Below are 27958 nucleotides of genomic sequence, written 5' to 3'. Positions count from 1 at the left end.
TGTCAGGCACCTGGGAAACAGCGCAGGTGTCTTGGCACATAAACTGCAAAGAGCTCTTCGCCGTACACCTGGCTTTGAAGAGTCTAGAACCTCTTGTTTCGAACAAAGTATTTGCAAGTAAATGTGGACACAACACGGCACTTGCCTACATTCGAAAACAAGGAGGGACTCACTCCTCGTTCCTTTACGAACTGACGAAAGTATCTTTTTACTTTGGACGTCTCAGAGGAACATCTCCCTTCTTACAAGGTTCGTTCAGGGAGTAAAGAATGTGAGGGCGGACAGACTCAGCAGGAGGAACCAGGTCCTTCATACAGAGTGGAACCCTACACACCGAAGAGGTGTGTCAAGATCTCTGGTCTCTGTGGGGGACCCCTCATGTGGATCTCTTCGCACATTCATCTCCAAAAGGCTGGCAGTCTTTTGCTCAGTCGTGGAAGACCCCAGAGCTCTTATGGTAGACGCCTTCCTGCTGGATTGGTCTCACGTAGACGTCTATGCTTTTCTCCATTCAAAATCTTGGACTAGTACTGAAAAAGTTTGTGGCTTCAAAGGAGCTGAGGATGACATTGATAGCCCCCTTTTGGCCAGCTCAAGATTGGTTCACGGAGGTGGTGGAGTGGATCGTAGACTTTCCCAGATCCCTACCAAGAAGGATGGATCTTCTCAGACAGCCACACTTCAAGAGGAATCATCAAAACCTCCCCGCTCTCGCTCTGACTGCCTTTCGACTATCGAAAGACTCGTCAGAGCGAGAGGGTTTTCTCGCGAAGTTGCAAGCGTGATCGCGAGAGCCCGCAGAACCTCCACTAGACAAGTATATCAGTCAAAGTGGGAGGTTTTTAGAAGGTGGTGTAGAACTAAGAAGTTGTCCTCCTCCACTACTCCTGTAGCGGAAATTGCGGATTTCCTTCTATTCCTGAGAGAGCAATCTCATCTAGCTGTATCCACAATAAAGGGATACAGAAGTATGCTCTCGGCAGTCTTCAGGAATAGAGGATTAGATCTGGCAGATAACAAAGATCTCCACGATCTCATAAGGTCCTTTGAGACTTCAAAGTCTAAGGAACCGGTCCCTCCTAACTGGAACCTAGACGTGGTTATCAAGTTCCTTTCATCCGAAAGGTTCGAACCTCCTCATCTGGCATCATTTAGAGACATCACCAGAAAATGCCTATTCCTATTATCTTTAGCTACGGCAAAGAGAATTAGTGAATTACATGCTCTGCAGATAAAGTAAGATTCAAGGGAGACTCAGCTATTTGCTCGTTTAAGACCCTGTTTTTAGCTAAAACGAGAATCCCACGAATCCCTGGCCTAAGTCATTCGAAGTCAAAGGCATATCGAGTCTCGTAGGAAGAGAAGCAGAGAGGTCTCTATGCCCTGTAAGAGCTCTGAAGTTCTACCTTCAGAAAAAGCATCAGATGGGAGGCTCCAGACAAGGTCTTTGGTGCGCGGTAAAAGACCCCACAACGACTGATGTCCAAGAATGCTCTGGCATTCTTTGTGAGGAACGTCATTACAGACGCGCATAAGGTCTGTCCTGACGAAGAGTTGCGACTGTTGAAAGTGAAGCTCATGAAGTGAGAGCAGTAGCAACGTCTCTCTCGTTTCATAAGAATATGTCGCTTAAAAAACATCATAGATACGACATTTTGGAGATGCAACTCAGTATTTGCATCTCATTACTTGAAAGACGTTCGTGTGACCTATGAGGAGTGTTTTTCTCTGGGTCCTTTCGTATCGGCGGATACGATCCTGGGTACGGGTGCCGACACCAATCCTTAAGTATATACTTTCCTTCTTTTTAGATATGGTCTGGAGTCTCTTGTAACAGAAGGACTTGGTTTAGCACGGGCGGCCGTCTATGTTGTTCAGTAAGAGAACTCTTGTCATATCTAATTAAGATGAGTATAAAATTTTTTTTTTTGTTTTTTTTTGAAAATTATGTATGTGTGCGTAGTGTGTTTTTTGAGTTATGGTTGTTGTGAAGAGTTCGGGGATAACTCGGAACAATCTTTATTTCTAACATGTGGTTAGGATCAGGTGGTCGGGTTTATTGGTTGTGTGCTCCTTCATAAGGTGTATTGTCATATAAGTGGATCAGCACCCATTGACAAAGTCCTTTCAGGCTCTGCCGAGTAAGCCGGATAAGACCCCTTCGGCAGACCCACAAGAACTCTTGGCCATAGATCATATATCTCGCTAAAGTTTCTTGAGGTGATGCAGACTACTGGGCAAACACCCACGAAGTCTACCACCTATCAGGTAGGAACCAAGGTTTTATTTATACCTACAACATATGTTGTTTACCTGTCTATTCCATAAAGTAGCTGTCTCTTACCCTCCACCAAAGGGTTTGCCAATCAGCTAGTTAATAGATCTGACAGGTAAGTTGATTGTATGAAAATTGATTATTGTTTATGTTACAAATAAAGGTTCATACATACTTACCTGGCAAGCTATATAGAGAACAATTAAAAGGCCCACCCACTCCCCGCGAGGAGCACGGTGGAAGAAGAGAAAAAATATGATAGAAAACAGGGAATGGTTCCTAGTCCTGCTGCCCAGGGAAGGCAGGCCCGGTAAGATCACGCCTTGACCTACCTGTAGTTGAGTGGCGCGAAATTTGAATTTCTGTCGGGACGACGGAGTCCCCCTTAGCTATGTATATATCTGCCAGGTAAGTATGTATGGAACCTTTATTGTAACATAACAATATCAATTATTTAATACTTATATTTATTTTATTTTTATTTATTTTTATTTATATATTTTATTTAATTATATTTAATATTTATTTTAATATATTAGATATATATTATATTATATATAGATATATATTTATATATATTATATATATAACACACAGACACACACAACCCACACATATGCACACACATATAATTATATATATATATATATATATATAATATATATATATATATTTATTATACTAGATATATATATATATATATATTTATAGTAATTATGTTATGTATGTATGGATGTATGTGTGTATTTGTTATGTATATAATATATTATATCTTATACCAACACACACACAAGCTACACACATGCAATGCATGCATGCACTATATATACACATCACTTATCTATAATAATCTCTTATATATATGTGCTATATAGATTACTATATATATCTATATCTTCTATCTACTTCTATATCTTATCTCTATAACTATATATAATTCTAATATATATCTATCTATATAATCATATTATTCTATATATATATCTACTTATACATATATATAATCTATATATATATATTATCTCTCTATACTCTTACTTTACTCTCACTCTATATCTCTCACTATCTCTCTATATATACTATTAATATATCTATATCTCTATATATCTATGTCCTGTCTGTATGTATGTATCGGTCTGTATGTATGTCAGTGTCTCGTAGACTACATATAATATTCTAATATCTATATCTAATATTATATATTTATATATATATTATATTATATATATCTAATATATATATTATATATGTGTGTATAATATATATATGTAATATATACGATAATATTTAATATTAATATATATAAATATAAATATATATAATTATATATTTATATATATATGATATATATAGATATATTATATATATATGTGTGTGTGTGTGGTTGTGTTGTGTATATATATATTAAATGTGTATATTATTATAAATAATCTATATAATATATATCTATAGATATAATAGTAAATAGATACATTATATAATATATAGATATTATATATATATATATAATTATATATATATAATATATTATATTTATATATTATTATATTAGATATACACTATATAAATGATAATATTATATATATTTCTATTATCTAATCTTATATAGCAATACCTATATATAGTAATCTATCTAGATATATTATAGATATTTATATATAGATTTATAATATATTAATTATATCTAGATCTCTCTATAATATCTAGATATCTATAGATATATATATATAGATCTATATTATATATTTATTACATAGATATAATATATACGATATATATCATATAGAATATATTATAGATATACTATATATAGATATATATAGATATATATATATATATATCGATTTATATAGTATATATATAATAATATTATATATATATATATATTAATATATATATATATATCTATAATGATATATATACTAATTATTATATATATAGATAATAATTATATAGATTATATGAATATAGATTATATATATATAATATATATATAGATATATATATATTAGATATATATTATAGAATATATATAGATATATTATATAATATATAATATATATATATAGTATTATATATGTGTGTGTGTGCAAAATATGTATATATATATTATATAATATATTAATATAGATATAGATTTAATATATATAGTATATTATTAATATAGATTTATCTACATATATATATATATATAATATATATATATCTATTATCTATTAATATGCATCTCTGCATATGTATATAACAATAATATATATATAAGATATATACATATATATATATATATATATAATAATATATATAATAACAACAGGAATATTATGGAAACCCTTTAATTTATGATTGGATTTTTACTGTACTCCTCAAGTAGCCTAAACTTATGTTCTGTTTGCATTCATCAGTATTTGAGTGGCCCTTTTTTTTATGGAAATAACTTAAATTTTTTATCCTCCCCGCCCTTTACAAGAATTTTACATGTACTAACGCTATAATAAATAATTTAGCAACAACTTGCAGTAGGTTCAATTGTTTGAAGAAAGCTGCACTGCATATTTTTGTTCTTTGATCAGTTTTTTTACCTTTTGAGTTTGATACTTTCCCCTTTGTTCTCATCCAACTGATAGCTGTTGAACTTAACTAATGTCATTTTTTTGTGCTGCAATTTTTATCAGTGAGTAAAAAACAAATTCTTTTGTGTGAGTTATAGATTCTAGAATTATGATCCAGTGGTCTCATTCAACCTTTTCTGAATAGTACTAATATATAAAGAATCAAGTTATTTTAAGTCATTCATTTTGTTAAGGTCCAGTATTAGGGAGGGTCAAGTATTGCAGTGCTTATGCATTTAAGAGTTAATTGGTGCAAGATAAGAGCCTTTTATATTTTCAACCCCATAGGGGGTTTAGTGCTGTCAGTGTATAATTCATTTGTTTGGTGGCAACCTGTAGCATTACCTAAAGGTTTCTTTTGGGCAGCATGGCCTTCGGCCTAGCTGGCAAACCTTTTTCATTCCTTCTACTGCACCCCATTTCACATTCTCTTTCCTCCATCTTACTTTCCACCCTCTCCTAACAACTGACTCATAGTACAATTGTGAGGTTTTCCTCTTGTTACACCTTTCAAACTTTTACTGCTCAATTTCGGTTTCAGCACTGAATGACCTCATTGGTCCCAGTGCTTGGCCTCTGGCCTAAATTCTTTATTCAATCAATCAATTTTACATTTTCAAGTGTTTAGACTAGCTTGCTATTTCAGAAAATGCAGTAAGTGTAATTGCAAGATGATGAAGAGGAAATGGGAAGTAGTTTACACCAACAGTGGGAGCCCAAAACCTGAAGAGAATGATCACATGGAAGTATTTTCTGAGCAGTCTGAGAGAACAACTGAAATTGACCCACTGGAAATACAAGATTGTGACCTCCAAATCCAGGAAGATTCTTCTCCTGAGGTAAGATATATGTATCCATACAGTGCTGTACTGTATAGAATAGTAAGGTGTTAGCAGATAATGGAGTCATCAACCTTGAGTAACTCTTCATAGAAAGAGTCTCCTTTTCATGATGTCACTGTTAACGTAAGCTTCTAGAACTAAGTATGGTATTTTGTCTTTTGTGATCTTTACCTATCTCTTTATTTCCTCATTTTTGAAGAATCTGCGCAGCATTGGATACCTAATATTACAGTGGTACCTCAACATATACGAAAGTCCCAGCTTACAAAAAATTCAAGTTACAAAAGCAAACAAACAACGAAAATTTTTTTTGGTCTCTACATAAACAAAATAATACGAAAATAGTTCAGGTTACGAAAGAATTGTTTTGCTGTAAAAGTCCCGAGATTCCCACCCCACCACTGAGAACAATTTTAAAACCTTGTGGCGCCCGCCAACTGAGTAGACTCGCTACCAATCCTCCGGCTCCTCCCCATTGGTTCCTGATGCTAGTCACTGCCGTAAGATCTTGGTCCTCCTATTGGTTCAGCATCTACCCTATGTGCTCTATGCCATTGCTATTGGTCAAAAGGATGCTGTAAATTGAAAAACCTTATTCATGCAATACATTTTAATAAAAACAAAAAAAATTTTTTTTAGGTAAAGATAGGAATAGAGATATAAAGAAATGAATGGTGAGGGTTTATACTGTTTGGTAGTGTTTCAGTATTTGAAGATAGATAATAAAAATTTTATGAGTGCGTACTGTACTTGTGTGCTAGGTAAAAGTGGTTGCCTTGGCGATTGGCGTAGTTCGCTAACTCGTTAGTGTGAACCGTAAACAAAAGGTTGGGAAACTTTTTTGTTTGTTTTTGTTTGTTTTAGTTATGCGTTAATGGGTTTACTTATAATTATTGTTGAAATGAGTTACATGCAACTCCAATTTAATAAAAAAATTGTGAATTAGAATATCCTAAAATAAAAAATACAAAATAAATCAGACTGCCTATCATCGAAGCCAACAAATATTTTCTAGAATTTCTTCTTGTTTTAATAATTATATGTTTTTCATTATAGCTGTCAGTAAACTCGTATCTCCCATTAGGTAAAGATAGAAAATAAAGAATAGAAATGAATGGTTATTAATACTGTTTTTGTTTTTTTAGTTTCAGGTAGTTGAAGTAGAGATTAATTGAAAATTTATGATTACTAAACCTGTCCTGCTAGTAAAAGTGGTTTGCTTGGCGATTGTTTCTGGTTACTCGGTATGTGCTGAATGAAATCAAAAGGTTGGAAGCTTTTTTTGTTTGTTTTCTGTATTATAGTTTAATGATTAATTAATAGTTTTATTTGAAATGAGTAACATACTGATTATTTATACATTTCATTGGCATATTTCCTAATACTTATAGCTTTTCTTATGGTTTAGATGTCCAGGATTTCATAGACTAGGCTACAGTAGCAAACTGGCTAATATAGACTAAAGGCGTTATTGCTAAGGGACCATATGCTTAAAGATCCTAATATATGCAGTAAAAATGGTGGGGTTGAACATTACTACTGCAGTTGAATATTAACTCAAGTATGTACAGTAATTTTGCCGTTTGTTTTGGGAGTCATATTTCTTCCGTCGGATCGGCGTCGTAACCCTTATGAACATGTGTTGTAAGTCATGGAAATAATTTAACTGGGGTGGTTTTTTAGTAGGCTTTTTGGATAACGAATTTAGGCAATTTACAATGTAAAAATGGGGTTCAAGATACGACAAAAATCAGGTTATGAAAGGCGCCTCGGAACGGATTAATTTCGTATCCTGAGGTACTACTGTACTAGGGTGGATCAGATAATTTTGTCAGGTATTTTGATACTAAGGGTAACTTGGAGTGAAAAGGGATAAAAATGTATATGAACACATTCATGATATATTCATATAGTACATTTATTTATAACTAACATATCTTAAAACTTAATCTATACCAGTTACATGTCAAGGTCTTTAATAATGAAGCAAATAATGTTGCATGAAAAATGCTACCTTTAAAAAATGTTGCAGCTTTCAATTAGAATTCATATTTTTGTAAAAAGAAGAAAAAAAGAGACATTAAGGAATTGATAACTACGTACTGAAATCCCTACTCACTTTTCTTTATATGTTAGAACACTTCTTTACAATCAAGATCAGTCATGTTTTTGTAATCTTAATGTGATGTCATATCACACAAAGGTGTATTCACTAACTAGAACTATCTTCTGACTTGTTATTTCCAAGACAGTGTACAAGAGTGTATCTTAAGCATATAACAGTCTTTTGATAATTGAATACGAAAATGCATTAGTTGCATCTAAATTAGTTAACATAAGTAGGATGATTTCTCTTGGGTAGTCCTAACAGTAAGCAATCATTTCAGTGCAAAAATGCATTATTTTTTGGTAAAGAAATTGCCTCACACAAATTGAGAGGTGCCAGACCAACCTTGACATTGCCAGAAAAGGATGTCATACAAATTTGGAAAGATTAGATCCAGTTTATGAAGAGGGACTCAGAATATGCACTGGAGCTTTTAAATCTCCCAAACTCTTCTATCGAAGCTGAAAGTGGTGAAGTGCATCTAACACTTCATCGTGACTTATTGACAATGATTTGTGCAATAAAGTACAAGAAAGTGAACCACCAACAGAAACATTTTTGAATAAGAGATAAATTTTTAAACAATCACTGGTTTGAGCCAATAGACCTGCGAGTTTCAGGATTTTAATTGCTGATGAGTGAAACTATTAGCTATACAATTACTGGTTAAGTATAATTAAAACTTTATTTTATCATAAAAATGTAAATATTTTGTTTTTCATAAATAAGGGAATAAAGTATCAGCACTCCACAATCATAGCTCCGTAATCACTCAAGATCTTTGTACTGTTACTGGCCAAGAATCCTTTCTGAAGAGTTCACTTCAGTCTCAATTCTGCGCATTTTCATGTGTTTTCATCCTGGAATCACTGTTCTGAAATTATGAACTGGTAGTGGGTTTCCCTCGAACTTCAGATATTAATATCACCTTTGCACTGTTTGTAGCATTTTTATTAAATTTGTAAATGCTTAAACAGTGTAGTACTGTATATAGTACTGTAAATTGAACAAGGGAAGTCACCTTTAATAATAGATATACAGTGGGTAACCTTCGAGGATAACGAAATTAATCCATTCCGAGGCGGCCCTATTCGTATTAATGAGTTTTGTTTTTTCGTATCCTTGGAACACAAAACTTTTACATGGTAAAATTGGCTAATAATCCGTTCCAAGCCCTCCAAAAACAACCCCAGGTAAATTTGATATTTCCAGCCTAAAACACATGTTTCTTAGCCTAGGGTTAGCAAACGCCGATCCGACGGAAGAAATATGACTCCAAAAAGGCAAAATAACCTGTACATACTTGAGTAACTATTCAACTGCATGTAATGTTCAAAAACCCGCCCATTTTTAACTGCATATTTACGGAGGACTTTAGCATATGTCCCCTTAGCAATAAGCCGTCCTATGCCTTATTTGCCGGTTGCTACTGTAGTCCTAGTCCTGATGATTCTGACATCTAAACCTAAACAGCTAAAAGCCTTAGAATATGCCAATAAAATGTATAAAGAAAAATCAGTATGTACTTCATTTTCAAAATAATTATTAAATTAATCATGTTAACTATAAAATACAACAAACAAACAAAAACAAACCTTCCAATCGATTGTTTACATTCAGCTCTTTTACCACCGCCCGTCTTACGAGGTAATCGAACGACGCACCAAGCAATCATTTTTCACACACCAGAAGCACACAGTCAAAAGCCATAAATTGTCATTAGTTATCTCTCGTCAACTAACTGAAACTACCAACAACAGTAATAATAACCATTCATTTCTATTCTTTTATTTCTATTCTTTAACCTGAATGGAGATACCGAGGTTTACTGACCAGCTATAATGAAACATACTAATTACGTAACGTAATAAATAAACAGAAGCAAGAATTCTAAAAAATACGTATTTGTTGGGAGTCCTGATTTATTTTATTTTATTTTTATGGATAATCCTTAATTCCACAATTTTTTTTTATTAAATGTATTGCATGTACTCATATTTCAAATGATTATTAAGTAACCATTAACTATAATAAACAAACAAAAAAAAAAGCGTTCCAAACGTCTGTTTTAAATCCATCCGCACTTTATTTGAGTATCGAACGGATCGACCAATCATTCAACTTTACACAGTAAGCTATAAATTTTTCAATTATCTCTCTTCAACTACTGAAACCTAACCAAACAAGTATAATAACCGTTTCATTTCTATTCTTTTATTCTTATCTTTAACCTAATGGTTTTTTTTTTTATTAAATGTATTGCATGAATAAGTTTTTTCAATTTAACAGCATCCTTTTTTAACTAATAGAAATACTTAAAGCACAACGGGGTAGTATTGCTGACGCCAATAGGAGAGCAGGGACCTTATGGGGTTGACTAGGCATCAGGAAACACCAATGGAGAGCGGGAGGAATGGTGGCGAATTTTACTCAGTTGGCGGCGTTGGGAAAGTTTTAAAAATTGTTCTCAGTTGGTCCGGGCGAATCTGCTGGGACTTTTTTTTACAGCAAGAACCTTTTCGTTATCTTGAAAACTTTCGTATCGTATGTAAAGCAGTAAACATTAAAATTTTCGCATTGGCTTCGTATCTCCGAGGTTTTATTTTTTCGTAAGTAAGGGGCCTTTCGTATCTCGAGGTACTACTCTACATTTTTGTACATTCCGCAAAATCCCTTATAATTTTGGCACCGTACAGATTGGAAAAATGAATGAAATAAAAGGAGGGTAGGCTTAGTAAAGATTACAGAGCGGTGATAAGAAGAGTGCATGATTGAAGATGGTATTGGGCATGCTTGAGGGTGGATGATGAGGAGGGAGTTGAAGAGGTGGGCTTGGGAAGAACCTGTTTAGAGGAAGAAGATCGAGAGGGAGCCAGAGAATTAAGAGGGTGAGATAAAGTGAACGGAAAATAAATGGAGAGAAGAGTGGTTTTGGTGGAGGATGATGCCTTTGATAGAAGGCAGTGGAGAAGGCACATCAGGCAACCGACCCCTTAATGTAGGGATAACGGTGGGAAAGAAGATTCGTCAGCCTTTGAACCAAAGGGTCACTAGTTACTTGAATTTGCTGAGTGCACGAGGGATGTCCTTCTAATTGTCATTCTGTCATTCATTACGATTGAAAAGTATACCCATTTTCACATTTTTATTCTTAAATGATATATCAGTCTAGCAGATAACAGACACACACATTGATATATTACAGCATACAGCAACAGTAACTACACACTTATTGTGCATTTTCCTCTCTCTCTCTCTCTCGTCTCACCTCATCTTCTCTCTCCTCTCCCTCGCTCTCTTCCTTCTCTCGTCGATCTCTCTCTCAATTTTTTCTCTAAAGAATTTGAATCCTTTTTATTATTAGAATCAAAACTTTTTTCAGTAAAAAGATTGAATGTTTTTTTAGTATGAATGACACAGAGGAGACAGGATAAGAGAAGAGAGAGAGAGAGAGAGAGAGAGAGAGAGAGGAGAGAGAGAGAGAGAAAGGGGTTTACAGTAAGTGCACAGTTTACCTTAATGTGATGCAAGCATGTCCATATGCACATATATGCATCAACTATACACAACAAAAAAATCATTAAGGCAACTGTAATTAATTAAACTTACCTGGAATTTTTTTTTCAAGTTCTTCAATTCTTTTCTTCCTCTTTCATGTGCTGCTGCACATCCTACTTTATTGAATTCTTGTTAGTTAGATCGTTAGACATACATATTCCACCAATTCCTCAGTATGTCCCACTGCAGTATACAAATTAAGCTTGTTAACTGTTCCACAGATTTACAGGTTGTTGTTAAGTGAAGAATGTCTGTAATGGTAGACTATCGGAGTGGCCATCAAAACAGTTCTAAGAAATATTGCTAACCATCACTACTGTAGTAATATGTATAGTATATATTGTAAACATAAAATAACTCAAATACAGTCAACCCTCCATATTTGTGTTCTCGAGGTTCACAGACTCTCCTGTTCATGGATTGTTCTGTGGGCCCTATCTAAAAATTATTCCTGGGAGGACTCGCTCATTCGTGGGTTTTTCCATAAAAGGGATTTTGACGTAAGGAAAAATCTATTTCTGGTTAGTGTACTTTGATGTTAGTTTTTTGACTAAATACATTTTTATGATACAAAAATTATTCACTAATTTTCAATATTAATTAGTACTGTATTAAGTTTAATAAGATTAAATGATAATAAATAATGAAAGTAATAATTCTCTCTCTCTCTCTCTCTCTCTCTCTCTCTCTCTCTCTCTCTCTCTCTCTCTCTCCCTCTCCTCTCTCTCTCTTCTCTCTCTCTCTCTCTCTCTCTCTCTCTCTCTCTGAGATGTATTTTTTTGTATGATAAATAAATGATTTACTAATTTTCAAATAGGGATGCGCAGATATCCAATTTTTGGCTGATACTGATACTAACTTTTAAAGCTGATACGATACCTGTTACCTCCATATTACTATTATTTAAGGGAATATATATTGTTACTAAAATCATTCTTGTTCTCTGGTTATTGTATATTAAAGGTTCAAAAGTTGAAAGGTCATATAAATTTCACTGAAATAAAACGTCAAGTATAACTATTAAGTAGTATTTAATCCCTTTATTACCTGGATATAGTTTGGCTTATATTATGGCTACCATTAGAAGACTTGTAGTAATTTAGGTATGTAGTGCTAACTCGAATTCATGGGGTGACAAGGAATCTGAAATCACTAGTATGTACTTTTATTGAGTTTTAATTTATATATTGGCTAGAAACAGTAAGCAGACTCATTCATTTAAATTATAAAAGGTTCTAGTAGTTTGTTGGGCTTTGTTAGTATATAGATTTTAGAAAGCCTAGAAGGATTTTAAATTCCTAAACTTATGACAAAAGTGCTGGCTGGCATCGGCCAGAAATTTACCGATACCGATACCACAAAAACTAGCCGATACCACCGATACCTATACTTGGGCACATCCCTATTTTCAAATAATATTAAGGTAAACAGCAATAATATCAATTCATTAAAGAAAATACTACGTATAAGGAATTAGTAAGATTTTAGTTTTTAAATTTAAAAAATTATGTAAGAATGAAGGGAATCCCTATCTTTTAGCATAGAGACTTGGAGAGAGAGGGAGAGGTGGGGGGGCTTTTACGGACCAAGATCCGCTCAGGTTCTTTATTATAATAAACAAAAAGGATTCAACACAAACAATTGAAACTTGGGGTATGAATATAGAAAGAAACTCAAACAGAACAGAAGTTTATTTACAAGCCTAATAACAAAGATAAATGCGGAATGGTTTCACCTATTTACTTAAAGTTAAATCTGACAATATTTAAAAAGAGGGAAACAGTTGGTAATGAAATACTTGCTGGCCAGCTTTGCAACTGTCGAAATCAATGCTCGAAGGGAGGGCTTCACAAAAGGGGACAGTAGAAACTTCAGACGGCTTCTTGACTTCGTACTGCAGGAAGAAATGTCTTAGTCTTGAAACTTGAAGGGCGGGTTACTCCTCAAAACCACTTGTAGGACGGTTCTCCTCTGAAGGGTTATGTCGTCGACGTCGGGACCTCTCTCTCTCTCTCTGACTACGAACTGCAGACATAACTTTTTTCCGTTCACACACTCTTTGGTGCGTCCTCTTCCTCTCTATCCTTCGTGTCTACCGTCTTCTCTTATCTCTGATGATCTGATTTCTACTCCTGAGGTTCATATATATATATACGTCGATCACGGGGCGGGGCTGAAAAGGGCAGAGCTTAACTGACGAACGTCATCGTCTCTCGACAGGAACTTTTTAGAAGGATCTAGACGAAATGCTACATCATAGTATGCGGCGTTTCTGATGACGGCCGGCGTGCTGGAGTTCCATAACACATCTGAGTATTCTCAAACAATCATGAGAACAGACGTCTGAAACACGTGCAGGAATTCCTCCTTGCCGCAGACCTACTCAAAGAAGATACATTTTCCTTTCCTTTAATATATGTTTCTTCGCTATAGAGCGATTACCATGACACGTTCCCCCAAAAGAAAAAAAATGAAATAAACTGATTTTATTTTTTTTTTAAAGAGAAACAAGAATCAAACAACAGCTTTAGCTCAGTTAAACAGACACACTTCCCATTCACTCACCCGACTGTGCAAACATAGAAAACGGTCATCAGGCTACTCGTTCCGAAAAATCTCTATTGAGGCTATCAGCTATAGCATTATTCTTTCCCCTTGTATGAACTATCTTCAGGTTATAGTCTTGTAATTCTAAACTCCAACGCATTAGATGTTTATTCTTATTCTTAAACCTCTCCAAATAAACTAACGGATTATGATCAGTATACACAGTTAAAACAGAACTACTACATGCATAAATCTCAAAGTGTTGCAAGGCTGTAACTAAACTAAACAATTCCTTTTCAATAGTGGAATAATTCTGCTGCACTTTATTCAGTTTCTTTGAATAATAGGCAACTGGAAGTTCCATTCCATTCACTTCTTGTAACAAAACCCCTCCTACGCCAATATCATTGGCATAGATCGTTAAATTAAATTCCTTACCAAAATCAGGTAATAATAGAACTGGCTCGTGAATCATAGCCCATAACTTGTTGAAAGCTTCCACACACGTGCCATCAAATACAAAACTGCGTCCTTTCCTAAACAGATTAGTTATGGGAGCGCTTAGCTCTGAGAAATTTGGAAAATTTACGATAGCTTCTATGTTCCGATCCTTTGGACAGATTTTACCAAGACCTACTTTATGTCCTAGATAAGTAATAGAGGCTTTCCTAAATTTGCATTTCCTTAGATTTAGAACGAGATTCGCTTTTGTAAGAGCTTCCAAGTCTCTTGCTAAAATCCTTACATGATCCTCCCAAGTCTCTGAAAATATCACAAGATCATCTAAGTACACGACACAGTTGTTGATGCCATTTAAAACTTTATTCATTAACTTTTGGAAAGTACTGGCTGCGTTCTTCAAGTCAAAAGCCATAACTTTGGGCTTGAAACTACCAAATGGCATTATAAAGGCAGATATTTTCCGGGTTCGTTCACTTAAAGGTACGTACATGCCAATAACCTTTAGCCAAATCCAGCTGTGAAATGAATTTGAATTTCTGATTCTATCTAAGCAATCATCAATCCTGGGTAAGGGAAATTTGCTTTGCTTAGTTACACTGTTTACTTTCCGGAAATCAATGCACAATCTATCTGATCCATCTTCCTTTTTCACCAGAACTACCGGGGAACTCCATTCACTCTCGCTAGGTACTATCAGATCATTATCTAGCATGTAACTAATTTCCTTCCTCACAGATTCTGCTTTTTCTGGACTCAGACGATATGGACTGCCTAATGGGTTCTGTGTCCTGCAACTCAATATCGTGTTCTAAAATATTGGTTAGGCCTAGTTTGTCACTAATAATTTCAAGATAATTCACTAAAACATTATGTATTTCCCTTCAGACGGCTTCTTGACTTCGTACTGCAGGAAGAAATGTCTTAGTCTTGAAACTTGAAGGGAGGTTTACTCCTTAAAACCACTTGTAGGACGGTTCTCTGAAAGGGTTACATCGTCGACGTCGGGACACCTCTCTCTCTCTCCGACTACGAACTGCGGACTTAACTTGTTTCTGTTCACACACACACTGAAAAGGGTGGAGCTTAACCAGCGAACGTCATTGTCTCTCGACAAGAACTTTTTAGAAGGATCTAGATGAAATGTTACACCATAATGTGTGGCTTAACTAAGCAAAGCATAACACACCTGAGTATTCTCGAACAATCACAAGAACAGATGTCTGAAACACATGCTAGAATTCCTCCTTGCCACAGACCTACTTGAAGAAGATACATTTTCCTTTCCTTTATTAATATATGTTTCTTCGCTATAGAGCGATTAACATGACGGGCGGGGAGGGTGGAGCTGTCACAAATTTCAAGAAACCTGGCAGCAAGGGTAGGGGAGTGTTGCAATCTTAGTGAGTCTCTGATAATTGCTGCCTTCTTGGGGTCAAAGGATACACTGAAATCTCTCTCTCTCTCTCTCTCTCTCTCTCTCTCTCTCTCTCTCTCTCTCTCTCTCTCTCTCTCTCTCTCTCTCTCAGTGAAAGTCTCTTTTTAACCAGTTGGTATTAGCTTCTATTTTTCTGTAGATAAATATTCACTAATTAGTGTATGTTGAGGTTATTTTCATGACTAAATACATTTTTATGATACAAAAATGGTTTACTAATTTTCAGATTTTTATATTGATTAAAATTGTATTAAGATTAATAAGATTAGATGATATTAAATATTAAAAATAATAATTCTCTCTCTCTCTCTCTCTCTCTCCTCTCTCTCTCTCCTCTCTCTCTCTCTCTCTCTCTCTCTCTCTCTCTCTCAAAGGGTAGAATGAGAAATGGATTGATAGATAAACAAATAGATACCTAGTACATATAGCCCTCTCTCTCTCTCTCTCTCTCTCTCTCTCTCTCTCTCTCTCTCTCTCTCTCTCTCTCTCTCTCATATGCAGTACAGTTTTGGTCACCAACACTAAGGAAGGACATAAATAGATGAGAAGGGGTACAACCAAGAGCCACAAAGTTAATTCCATCCATCAGGCAAATAGGTTACCAAAGATGAGTAGAGAGCCTGACATGTATGGTTAGAAACAATGATTGCAAGTACAACTACATGTAATAGGAACATTCAGAATACTGAAAGGCATAGCAAAAGTAGACAGTAACCTGGAACTTCTTTACATACAAGATATGTGACACATGGAATAAACTGCCAACAAATGATTAGAACACTGTGAATGAACAGTAAAACCTGTTCCTTCAGATAAGTGAGCACACTATGTCTCCTCGGATGGACTAATAAGTCTTTGAGACATCCTAATCATTGTAACTCTTTCTCTCTGGAAAAAATATATGTATGGCTGAGGGGAAAAAGTGTTGCCTATAGAGGTTCATTTTCAATCTTTTGATATCGTAAGTAGTTATTCCCTCTTTCTCTCTCTTATTACATATTCTCTATGTCTCCGAAATAATTCATAAATAATTTCACTCTTGATGGTCAAATACATGATGTTGCCCATTCAAAGGTCTCTCCCTCTCCTCTCTCTCTCTCTCTCTCGTCTTCTCCTTGTTCTCCATCCTCTCTCTCTCTCTTCTCCCCTCCGTCTCCTCGTCTTCCTCTCCTCCTCTCTCCGTCGCCTCCCTCCTCTCCCTGCCTCTCTCTCCACCCTGCTTCTCTCTCCCCAATGCTTCTTCTTCTCCAACTCTCGTCTCTCTTTCCCTCAATCCCGACTCCTTCCCCTTCTCTCTCTCTCTCTCCTCCCCTCTCTCCTTCCCTCTCTCGCTCTCCTCTCTCTCTCTCGCTCTCTCTCTCTCTCTCTCTCTGATATTGGCTGTATGTATAAATATTTCTAATGGTAAATGTTTAAGATGACTTTGAAATTATATTAATAATATAATTTAAAAGATTAATACTACAGTGATAGAATAATAATTTAAGGTATATTTGATGTAGGATGATACTTTAAGTATACATTTGGTATTTGAACTTTTAAGATAGGCATTTAGTATAAGCATTTTTAGACGGGGAACGCTTTTAAGTATTTGTGGATTCTAGCTCTTCGGGGTTGTGGGGTGGGGATGGGGGGGAGTGGGGTGGTACACATCACATCCCCTGCAAATACTGGGGGTTCACTGCAATAAAATATTTTTGAGAAAGTTTTTTTTTACGCTTTCAGATATTATCCATTTACTATTACAGTAATGTCTAGCATTTTAGTCTTTTAGAATTATTTTATTTATTTATTTTATTTTTTATAGAAGGAGGGTTCAAGCAGTTCACGGCCAACTTCATCAAAGAGGAAACCTCTTAAGTTTGAGGATTGTATGAAGCTTATTACCCTTGAATGTGAGTGGAATCAATGTACATACACATTCAAGAAGATGGAGGTATTTTGTCAGCATGTCGACGAACATTTGTCAGCTGACAGTAGTAAGTCCTAAGTTTTCCTTAGTTGTAGTTACAGCTGCCCTTTTTATGCATTTAATGAGAATTGAGACAAGTTAAAAGCACTCCCCATAATGTCTTTGTTGCATGTACATTATTATTGGGAATAACTACAGTACTGTCTGGGTGACCTATCAATGATTTTGTGTAAAAAAATGTTGCTTTTTTTGTATATGAAAAGAGAGTTCTGATGAAAAATGATTTTCCAGTCAAGATATAGTGTATGTTGTCAAATCAAGGATCTTGGTGCTACTCAGTTCTTCTTGTGCATTGTAGGTAGTGGATTTAGCTTGGTATTAAATTATGTATGAGAATGCTCTGCTTGGTATGTATGATGTCAATTTCTAATGGGTTGATGCAGCTTCATAGAAATTGAAACACCACTAAAGTTGTTATCATCATTATTAACATTTTGACATGAGGTTTTCCCCTCATAAGATTCAACATGTATTAAGTACTCTGCTATGTGCTACAGTATTAAGTCAGTCAACCAAATGTGTAGCAGTTTGTACTGCTGCTATTTAAAATGTTTTATATGGTCTCACCTACAGTCCTCTTGTTAGACACCATTTTAATTTTATCCCTCAGGAGCAGTTACAGAAGACGGCTATCTGTGCATCTGGAGGGAGTGTGGCTATTTCTGTGACTCAAAAGAAGAGCTTAATCGTCATGTTTGTTTCCATGCTTTTCACACTAAGCTCAAGGCAATTGGCAGTGTCCTCCTGAAGCAACAGTCAGGAGAGGTAAGTTAATGGGCTAAGTAAAATTGGAGCATGCTCGTATGTCTAAAGTACTTGAGGACTAAGAATAGTTGTGACTGAATGTTATGAAAGAGGAAAGTTCAGGAAGATGTGGAGCCCAGGGGCAGGAAACAAGGTTGAGATCTAAAGCTTTAAATGGTTTGGGCATATGATGGGTAGGGATGAGCAGTAATCTGTTAGAAAAGTTGCTGATGTGAAAGTGTAAGGTTAAAGATAATTAGAAGTCCAGAACACCTTGGAATAAAGGTATAGATGAAATTAGAGATAATTAGAAAGCCCAGAACATCTTGGAATAAAGGTATAGATGAAGTTATAGACCAGTAGAATGGGCAAAAAACAGAACACAGGAAAGAGAAAGTGATCTTTTAATTTCCAACTATGTAAATATGAAATCCAGTAAAATATATTGACATTTGATGATGATAATTATTGACTGTAAATGACTACAATTAACATGAATGATGCAGACATTCTTTTTAGTAGGAAATGTCTAACAGAGGGTCTGCTTCCTTCTTATATATAATAATAATAATAGTAATAATAATAATAATAATAATAACATGCATCACCAGGTAAGGAAGCTAATATTTTTCAAGTGTAACTAGGGAGAGGAAATACCAAAAATTGGAGTAAGTACATCAAATAGTTTAGGTGTTTGGCACAGAAGAAGCCATTTGCGGAGTTGATTAAATGAATATTCATGCGCTATTGTGCATGGTTGTATAATGTTATCATTGTGACTGAATTTTGTATGTAAGGTTGTTGCTGTCAGATTAGAAATCCAATAATTATGCAACTGTGGGGTTTTGTCTCATAGCCACCTTTAGACCTTTTTTTACTGTGCCTCATTTGTGTTGTATTTCATCTCATATATTGCAGTACACTTCCTGAACACCTGAATTAGTCCTGGTTACCTGACCAGTCCGAACATAACCCCACTCATTTACTCACTTGGGAAAATTTTAACTGCTAGCGTTAACAATGCTGCAGGTGAAGATTGTTTACTGAGTTACCTGTCTACCGTTGGCAACACTGCTGCCAGACATCGGTTGGCAGACGGTTCCCACCTTCAATTGCTGTTTGTTGGCACTATGGATAACATGCATCCTGTTACAAGGGAACATTTTTGGTCTTTCAGCCCTACCCCACAGCAAATTTAGGAGTAGACCTGTTGTGGACGACCTGCATTTCGTTTTGGATTACGTTTTAGATTTCTCCTTTGCATATTGGTTAATAAAAGTTGATGGACTCTGCTTTTGACCATGGATTCCTCGTCTAAAGACACTTCTTCAGCCACGCCTTTGAAACCTTCCCCTTCTATACCCTCCAATCAACATGGCAGCAATGATACTGGAACACCTCAGTCCTGCTTGGCCTGCAAAAGAAGGATGAGTACCCTCAAGACACGATCGACATTCTATGTGTATAAGCTGTAGAAAGGTGCAATGCAGTTTAACACAAAGATGTGAGGAGTGTAGGGACTGGTCGACAGATCAAATGGAAGGATATGTAAAGCATAGGAAGGCGCTAGCGGCCAAAAGTAAATGCAAGGTAGTTATTGAGCCTAAGAAGGCAGAATCAGAGGATTTGGAGTCAGTGCTCTTCAAGAAACTAGAGGATAGGCTGTCTTGTAGTATGACAAGTCCTTTTTCTAATTTATTGGCAAAATTGAATGAGGAGAAAGATTCTAGTAATAGGGAACCAATGTCTAACCATTCTTTGTTCATAAACGAACAAACCTTCGGTCTTAACAATAGGGTAATTTTTAGCACCTAGCTGGATCCGGTTAAAAAACAGATGAAAGCAAGGAATCTTGTGATATCTGGCAACGCATGCATAGGACGGGTGAAGAGATATCTGGCAACGCATGCGTAGATAGGGTGAAGAGATATCTGGCAACGCATGCGTAGATTGGGTGAAGAATGGTTGAAGATCATTCATCTATGACAACGCGTCAGTCTTTTCTTTGACTGCCTGGGCGAGAGTCGTGTTAACCTCTCTTGGCCTTTACCCGGTTCATTGCCCGTTTCGCTTGTGTTTAGTGTGTGTGTTTGGCTGATATTATGGCTTCTTCTGCTCCTTCTCAGCCTTGTCAATGTGTGTGCCCCGGAATTCCAGGTTTTCCGTGTTCTCCTTATTTGGCCTAAAGAGCAGTAGAAGTCGTTTTATAGCAAGGGAGAACATCGGAGGGTTTCGACTCTTCCTTCATGGGAAGGTTTTTTGCCTCTTTCTGATGCTTCGGGCTGACAACAGCCCTTCAAGTGTTCACCAGGGTCTTCTCTCTTGTGCCAAGTTGGGCCCATGCTCAGGGGATCCATTTGCTGAGGTACCTCGACGATTATTTGGTCTTGGCAGTTTCCAGGGAAAAGCTGCTGCAGGACAGGGATCGTCTACTTTGGTTCTGTCTGGAACTGGGCATCATAGTCAACCAGGAAAAGTCAAACCTCGTACCCAGTCAAAGGATTCTCTACCTGGGTATGGTCAGCGATACGACAGTGGCAAAAGTTTTCCCGTCGGGTCAGAGATTGGAGAAGTTACGGGTGGTGGCGCTCAACTTCCTGTCAAGTCACATCAGTCAGCTCATCAGTGGCAGGTTCTTCTGGGAGTGTTATCTTCCCTGGAGAAGCTGGTCCCTCATGGGCGTCTTCTTCTTCGGTCTTTGCAATGGAGACTGGGAGGATTCTGGTTTCTGGCCAGTTACTCACCCTTGTTAATGGTTCCTCTGTCTCTGGAAATGAGAGAAAACCTTCGTTGGTGGTTGGACAACCAGAATCTTTCGAAGGGTGTCCCTCTGCATTCTCTTCCACCAGACTTCCTTCTGTTCTCAGATGCCTCCCTCGCAGGTTGGGCGGCTTCATCGCTTCAGGCGTTTGGAGGACAAGCAGCAACATATCAACGTCTTGGAGTTGAAGGCAGCCTTCCTGGGTCTGAAGAAGTTTCGGGAGAAGGTAGAATGTCATTCTGTCGTTCTCATGTCGGACAACACCACGGTTGTAGCCTATGTGAACAAACAGGGAGCCTGGTTTCTCGTCAACTTCACGCCTTGACCGTTGAGGTTCACCAGTGGGCGGTCAGCAATCAGGTAGAGCTCTCAGCCAGGTATATCTTAGGCAAACGGAATGTGGTCGCAGACAAACTCGGTCGTCGGGATCAGATCCTAGGCAGAGAGTGGTCCCTTCATCAAGTGATAGCAGACAAGCTTTTCCAGGTTTTGGGTAGACCCGTTTTGGACCTTTTTGCGACTTGCTTCAGCAGGAAGCTGGAGATATTCTGTTCAATGGTCCCAGATCCTTTAGCATTGGCAGAGGACGCATTCCAACATCCTTGGGACAACCTGGAGGTGTATGCCTTCCCTCCATTTTGTGTGATCTGTCAAGTTCTGAACAGGCTAATGAGTTCACAGGGTCTCAGGATGACTTTGGTAGGCCCTCTGTAGCCTCAGGCGGAGTGGTTTCCAGATCTGCTGTTGCTGTTGTCAGAGGTTCCGAGGGAGATTCCCCTTGGTGACATCTCCTGTGTCAGCCCCATACAGAAGTGTTCCACCAGTCAGTAGAAGCCCTGTCTCTTCACGGTTGGAGGCTATCAAGTATCTCCTCCGAGCGAGAGGCTTTTCTCAGAGGGACAGCTGGGCATATGTCCAGCAGTCTCAGAAAGTCGACCTCCGAGGTTTACCAAGGCAAATGGGAAATCAACTGTGATTGGTTTTGTAACGGGGTTTTTTCTCCACTCGCAACCTCTATTCAGCGAATAGCAGACTTTTAACCTTCCCCAAAGACGAAAAATGTTGTCCATTTCTGCCATTAGAGGCTACAGGGCGGCCCTGAGTTTGGTGTTACGCCTTAAAGGTATCGACATCTCTTCCTGGGAACTTTCCTTGGTAGTTAAGGGGTTTGAGCAGTCGAGTTCTCCTATAGAGCTCAAACCTCCGACGTGGGATGTTTCCTTGGTTCTCAAGAGCTTCACTAAGAGTCCATATGAGCCCTTGCGTCGCTCATCTGACAGGAACTTGACTCTCAAGGCAGTTTTCCTTCTGGCCTTGGCATCTTCCAAGAGGGTAGGAGTGCTCCACGGTCTGAGCTATGAGGTGAAGCACACCAGGGGTTGGGGGTCATTGTCCTTCGAATTTGTCGCGGAATTTGTGGCCAAGACCCAAAATCCCTCTGTGCACAATGACAGGTTCACTTCGTTTTCCATTCCATCACTGAGTGACTTGTGGGTGGTGATGCTCAAGAGCGTTTGTTGTGCCCTGTCCGGGCCCTGCATTGCTTTCTTAAAAGGACTCGGCACCTTAGACCAGGCTGCCGCAGACTTTTTTGTTACCGCAGGCCGTACAAGAAAGAGGTGTCTAGGAATACTGTCTTTTTGGGTATGGGAAGCCATCAGACAGGCGTACTTGTCTCTTGATGATTCCACCACCACGTCTGTGCAGGCTAGAGCGCATGAAGTTAGGGGTTTTGGTCCCTCTCTGGCTTTCAAAAAGAACTTGGCTGTACATAGAGGGCTGAGCGCTGGTACTTGGTTACGCCAGTCCATGTTCACCTCTTTCTATCTTAAGGATGTTGCCCACAGATCTGTGGACATGTTTTCCCTGGGTACTGTGATGGCTGCCCAACAGGTTGTGTAACTCATAGTTGCCCCTAACAAGGCACTTTTGTATCTTACCTAAGATGGTTGTGTGGATGAGAGAATGAGTGAGTTGGCTGGTCTCCTGCTTTCTCTTGTACCTTTCCTTCTTCCTTCGGGTGGGTTAAGGAATAGACACGTCATTCGCTGGACTGGTCTGATACATTGAGTAAGGTAGTCATACTGATAGTGTGGTTGTTTAATATGCAAATGTCAAACCCTCTATTCGGTACCATATGCTCCACTCCTTGGCAAGGAGGAGTTGAGAGTATTACAAACCTTGGTGTCTTGGTTTGCTATTAGACAGTCAAAGTTTCTCTTTGGTTCCCTATACAATGGTTCTCCCATATATCATTGTATGTCACTCAGGGTCTGAGTGGTTAGATATCAATTTTTCTAGCTTCTCAACGGGCTTCAGTCCCTCTCCAGAATTCATTTCTTCATGAAGCTGGACTGGTGGGTAGGCCCCCAGGCAGTCTAGGATGTCTTATACTTCCCTCCAAGTATGAGTCTATCCTATTGTTAAGACTGAAGGTTTGTTCGCGTATGAACAAATGGCAAATTTTCTTAGACAGTTTGTATTTTTCATAGCTACAAACTTGAGGTCTTAACATTATACTGCCCGCCTCTAGCCGCCCCTCTGTGTGTTAAGACATCCTGAGTTGGGAGAGACTGACGCGTTGTCGTTGATGAATGGTCTTCGACCATTCTTCACCCGATCTACACATGCGTTGCCAGATGTCACAAGATTCCTTACTTTCATCTGTTTTTTAACCGGATCCAGCTAGGTGCTAGAAATTATCCTATTGTTAAGACCTCAGGTTTGTAGCTATGAAAAATACAAATTGTCTTAGAAAATTTGTCATTTTTCAGCTCCCCTGCCTGTTCCATAACCAGCTCTAACAGGTGGTGGGGGTCATGGAGATCCACAGACCTGAAGAGTAGGAACTGTCAGCCACCCCGGCACAGAGCAGGCAGTGTCAGTAACAGATTTCCCCCTTTCCCCTGAAAGTGTAAGTTGTAAAAATAACTTAGCTTTGGCTTTGGCTCCTCAGATTCCCGCAGGTTTGCTTTCTGCAAAGGTTCCTCGGCCTTGAGGAATAGCAACGAATATGCGTTCATTAGTTATGTTGCTTTCAGTAGACCACAGTCAGGTTTTAACCACTGCGGTAAGTGTGGGCCTGACAGGAATATTGCCTACCTGTCTGACTTCTGTGATCGGGGGACCAACAGTGGTTCCAAGTTTGACTTCTTCTTTTGTTCTTCCTTCTCCTTTGGCTTTCTCTTCTCTGGTTCAGGGTGGTACAGGTGTTTGGAATAAGGGTTATGGTGTTGGTTCGGGTTTGGTTTCGGTGTTGGGGATATCAGGGATTGGAACTCCCTCGTCTTCCTTTGATGTTTCTGTGGTTGAGGGTGTCCGTCCTTCTAAGATAATGGTTTTCACAGGTGATATAGGTATTGCGGCTTCTCCGCTCATTGGTTTTGGTCTGGGTTATCCGACACATTTCGCTACGGATCTGGCTCTTTCGGCTTTGCATAACCTAGGTTGGGTAGGTTCGGCTCGGTTTGCGAGCAGGCTATGCCATCCTCTCTCAGTGAGGGCAGGGTTGCGCAACTTGGGTAATTCGCCTTGGTACCAGGTATACTCGGTGCGGATGTGGAGCAAACTTTCATGTACAGTTTGGCCGTGTCAGGTGTTACGGCAGTGATTGTGGGGGACAAAGGTTTGGTGCAACCCTTTGTAGTTGGCTCGGGGTCGTTACTGGTAGGCTTAGGTAGGGAAGGTAAGGTTTCGGAGCTGGGTTCCCCTTCCTCAGGATTAGTTCATTTAGGGGTTCATACTTCTCTTTTTCTGCTTTACAGCCTGACGAGATGGACAAGGAACTCTCCGGAGAGGACAAAGTTCCGGTTTCAGATTCGGGTTTTCATTATGCAGGAGAGGGAATATAAACGAATGGTTGAGTTTATTCACTACCTTTTTCCGCAGTCCAAGGTCGCGGAAGAACCATCAAATCCTAACCAGGTAATGTTTGAAGAGCTATATTTGACAAAACCTACGGTTCTTCATACTTCATGTAAACTACCTTGGTTCAGTAGGCAGGCATTGAGGGAAGCGGATGCTCGATTGGCTTCGGTAGTATGGTCGGGAAAACAAGATTCAGGTTTGCTTCCTAGTAGGAAGCCGTTGTATGGTATTGCAGGTAACCCTTCTTCTGGCTCGAGGGTACTGTTGAACGACTCGGTAGAGGCGCTTCTATCCAGAGTTCCTTCATTTAGCAGGCAGGTGAGTATTTCCTTACGGGAGGCTTCTATACTAGGGGACACTTTGGGAATCAGTCTGATGCTTTGTCACATTCAGTGTGGATGCTTTCGTGTCTGATGGGCTTTCTGAAGCGTGCCGGATTCGCATCTTCGGATCCAGTCCTATTCGACAACCTCATCACATCAGTATCCATGGGGCTAGCTCATCAAGCCAACATTTTGGCAGGCCGTACGACTTTCTTCGGGAAAAAGAGGAGAGATTTATTCCTGAGCCATCTTCCTCTGCACTTCCCGGACATTCAAGAGAGGAATTTTTTCAGTGTCGGTGATCTTGGAGGCAGTTATTTGAGAGTTGTGTAGATTATCACAATACTCTACCTTAGGGATTTTCAGTTTCTTCAGAGAAAGGTTACTTGCTGGGTCCTGTCGTTGTGGTCAACTCAGTTTTATAGTTAGCTTGGTATCGTTAGGATGTTAGAAGTTTAGGTAGTCAGTGATAGTCTAAATGAACTCTAGTGTTTCTGTTGGTCAAGCTTAGACTGAGTGCAATATGAAGTTCTCATAATAAAACTAATATTGTAATACTTACCTGAACACCTGAATGATTCCCACCCTCCTCCCCACTTCAATTGGATAGTGAATGATTCAATTGAGGAGACTGGCCTCTGGTGGCCAGTATTTACACCAGTGTTGCCAATGATAGCACAGGTAACTCATTTGACTAGATTTTACCTGCAGTGTTGGCAACACTGACAATTAAAATTACCCACTTAGTGGGTAAATCTGTGGGAATATAGTTTGGGCTAGTCGGTGACCAGGGCTAATTCAGGTGTTCAGGTAAGTATTACAATATTAGTTTTATTATGAAACTTCATTTTTTTAGTTCTGATTGGCTGAAATTGCTTAGTTTTGTAGCCAAAGTTTCATGATTTACTCATTCATTCAGTCTTCACTTTTTTCTCAAAGTACAAAAGAAGCTTACTGTATTGTTAAAAATGTAGAAGTATTTCCTCAAATTATGTTTAGTATGTTAGTATTTTCATTGCTAGTTTTGTGTGTTTATGAGGTTTGCATAAACTAAGTTACAGAGCACTGTACCAGATTAAATGAGGAAATGTTTGAAAATAAAGTAATGACATTATTATAGCCAGTTGCGACAGTAATTACTCTTGGGCCATTTCAGTGTGTTGTAGATTCATCAGGGCGCAACATGATTCCAGAGATTCCTGAGCCTTTCCAGTGCATGTGGGTTGAGTGTGATGAAAGATTTGCTTCTGCCCAAGTGTTTTATTGGCACGTCCAGAATCACATTCTCTGCGTTGATCCAGATGATAATAAGCAGTATTTGTGTCACTGGCAAGGTAAGGCATTTTGTTTTCCTCCTTGGAGAACACAGTGATCTTTGTTGACTTGTTCCTGATGTTTTCTGAAACCCTCTTCACTTCAGTGGATTTATAGTAAATGTTGAAACTTGAGGAAGAGCAGTAATTGGTTACACCATTCCAGTGGTAAGATTTACTAGATAAGATGTAAGTTGCTCTATTTCTGTTTGAAAAAGGAATTTATTAGGATAAGCTGCATGGGATTAGACTAGTTTATAATAGTAATGCAGATGAGTGCATTATGCTGCTTATCACTAACTTTAGTTTTATTAGAAACTTATTTTAATAGTAATGCAGATGGGTGCATTATGCTGCTTATCACTTAATTTAGATTTATTAGAAACTTATTTTTAGTAGGAAAATGTTGTTTGCAGGCTGTTCTTCCACGTTCAAGAACCCTACAAGACTGTCCGACCACGTAAGAAGTCATACCCAGGAGAAACGTGTTGGATGCTCAAACTGTGGAGGAATATACTGTTCAAATACGAAGTTCTTCGATCACTGTGCCCGACAGGTTCCTCTGAACTGTATGTGATAATTTTGTAATACTATCTTATATTATGTTCTTTGGTGCTTTTGATTACAAATGATAGTGTTTGGAGATGGAGGAGGATAGTGTACAGTACTAATTGTTATATGAACCCATCAGTCATATGTAGTCTTCACTCCTTTTAAAATGGACTTAGTTATGTTGATGTAGGGTCGAAAGAAAAGTGTTACCATGCTGGCCCAGCTCACACTCAACTGACCATGAACCAGATGTTAGGATTCGGTGCATCTCTTTCTTTTGTTTGACTCTGTAGTTGAGTGCTGTGGTTTCCAAGATGAAATGAATGTTGTCATTCATTTAATATTTTGGTGTATATTTGTATCCACCAATGTTCTCTGTTGATGACATCTCATTGCTTACATGCTTTTGTGAATACTACAGTATGTACTTGGAATTTCTCTTTGAGTATTCATAAGTTCTATTTTACTCTTAATTCCATTTGTATCTTTTCCTTGGTGTGTTATTTTTGGCCTTGCTTAGCCTTTATTGAAAGATTTTAACTTCCTTGGTGTGTTTATATTCTATTTTAAAGGCCTTAACAATAACTTCTC

At 37.9% G+C, this 27958-nt stretch overlaps 1 protein-coding gene across 1 annotated transcript in view; it reads left to right on the top strand.

Moving 5' to 3' along the window:
* Nucleotides 1–27958, top strand: part of LOC135200138 (histone H4 transcription factor-like) — a 162671-nt gene that overhangs the window by 20377 nt on the left and 114336 nt on the right. Inside the window, exons 2-6 of the mRNA XM_064228473.1 lie at nt 5531–5723; nt 17643–17814; nt 18418–18572; nt 26659–26836; nt 27232–27384. Coding sequence (XP_064084543.1) covers nt 5556–5723; nt 17643–17814; nt 18418–18572; nt 26659–26836; nt 27232–27384 — 826 coding nt within the window. The 5' untranslated portion in view covers nt 5531–5555. The remainder of the gene's footprint in view (nt 1–5530; nt 5724–17642; nt 17815–18417; nt 18573–26658; nt 26837–27231; nt 27385–27958) is intronic.

This window comes from Macrobrachium nipponense, chromosome 26 (assembly GCF_015104395.2).
Source record: "Macrobrachium nipponense isolate FS-2020 chromosome 26, ASM1510439v2, whole genome shotgun sequence".
NCBI lineage: Eukaryota > Metazoa > Arthropoda > Malacostraca > Decapoda > Palaemonidae > Macrobrachium > Macrobrachium nipponense.
Note: the sequence above shows the minus strand (reverse complement) of the source record. Positions and strands in the feature narration are given on the sequence as shown.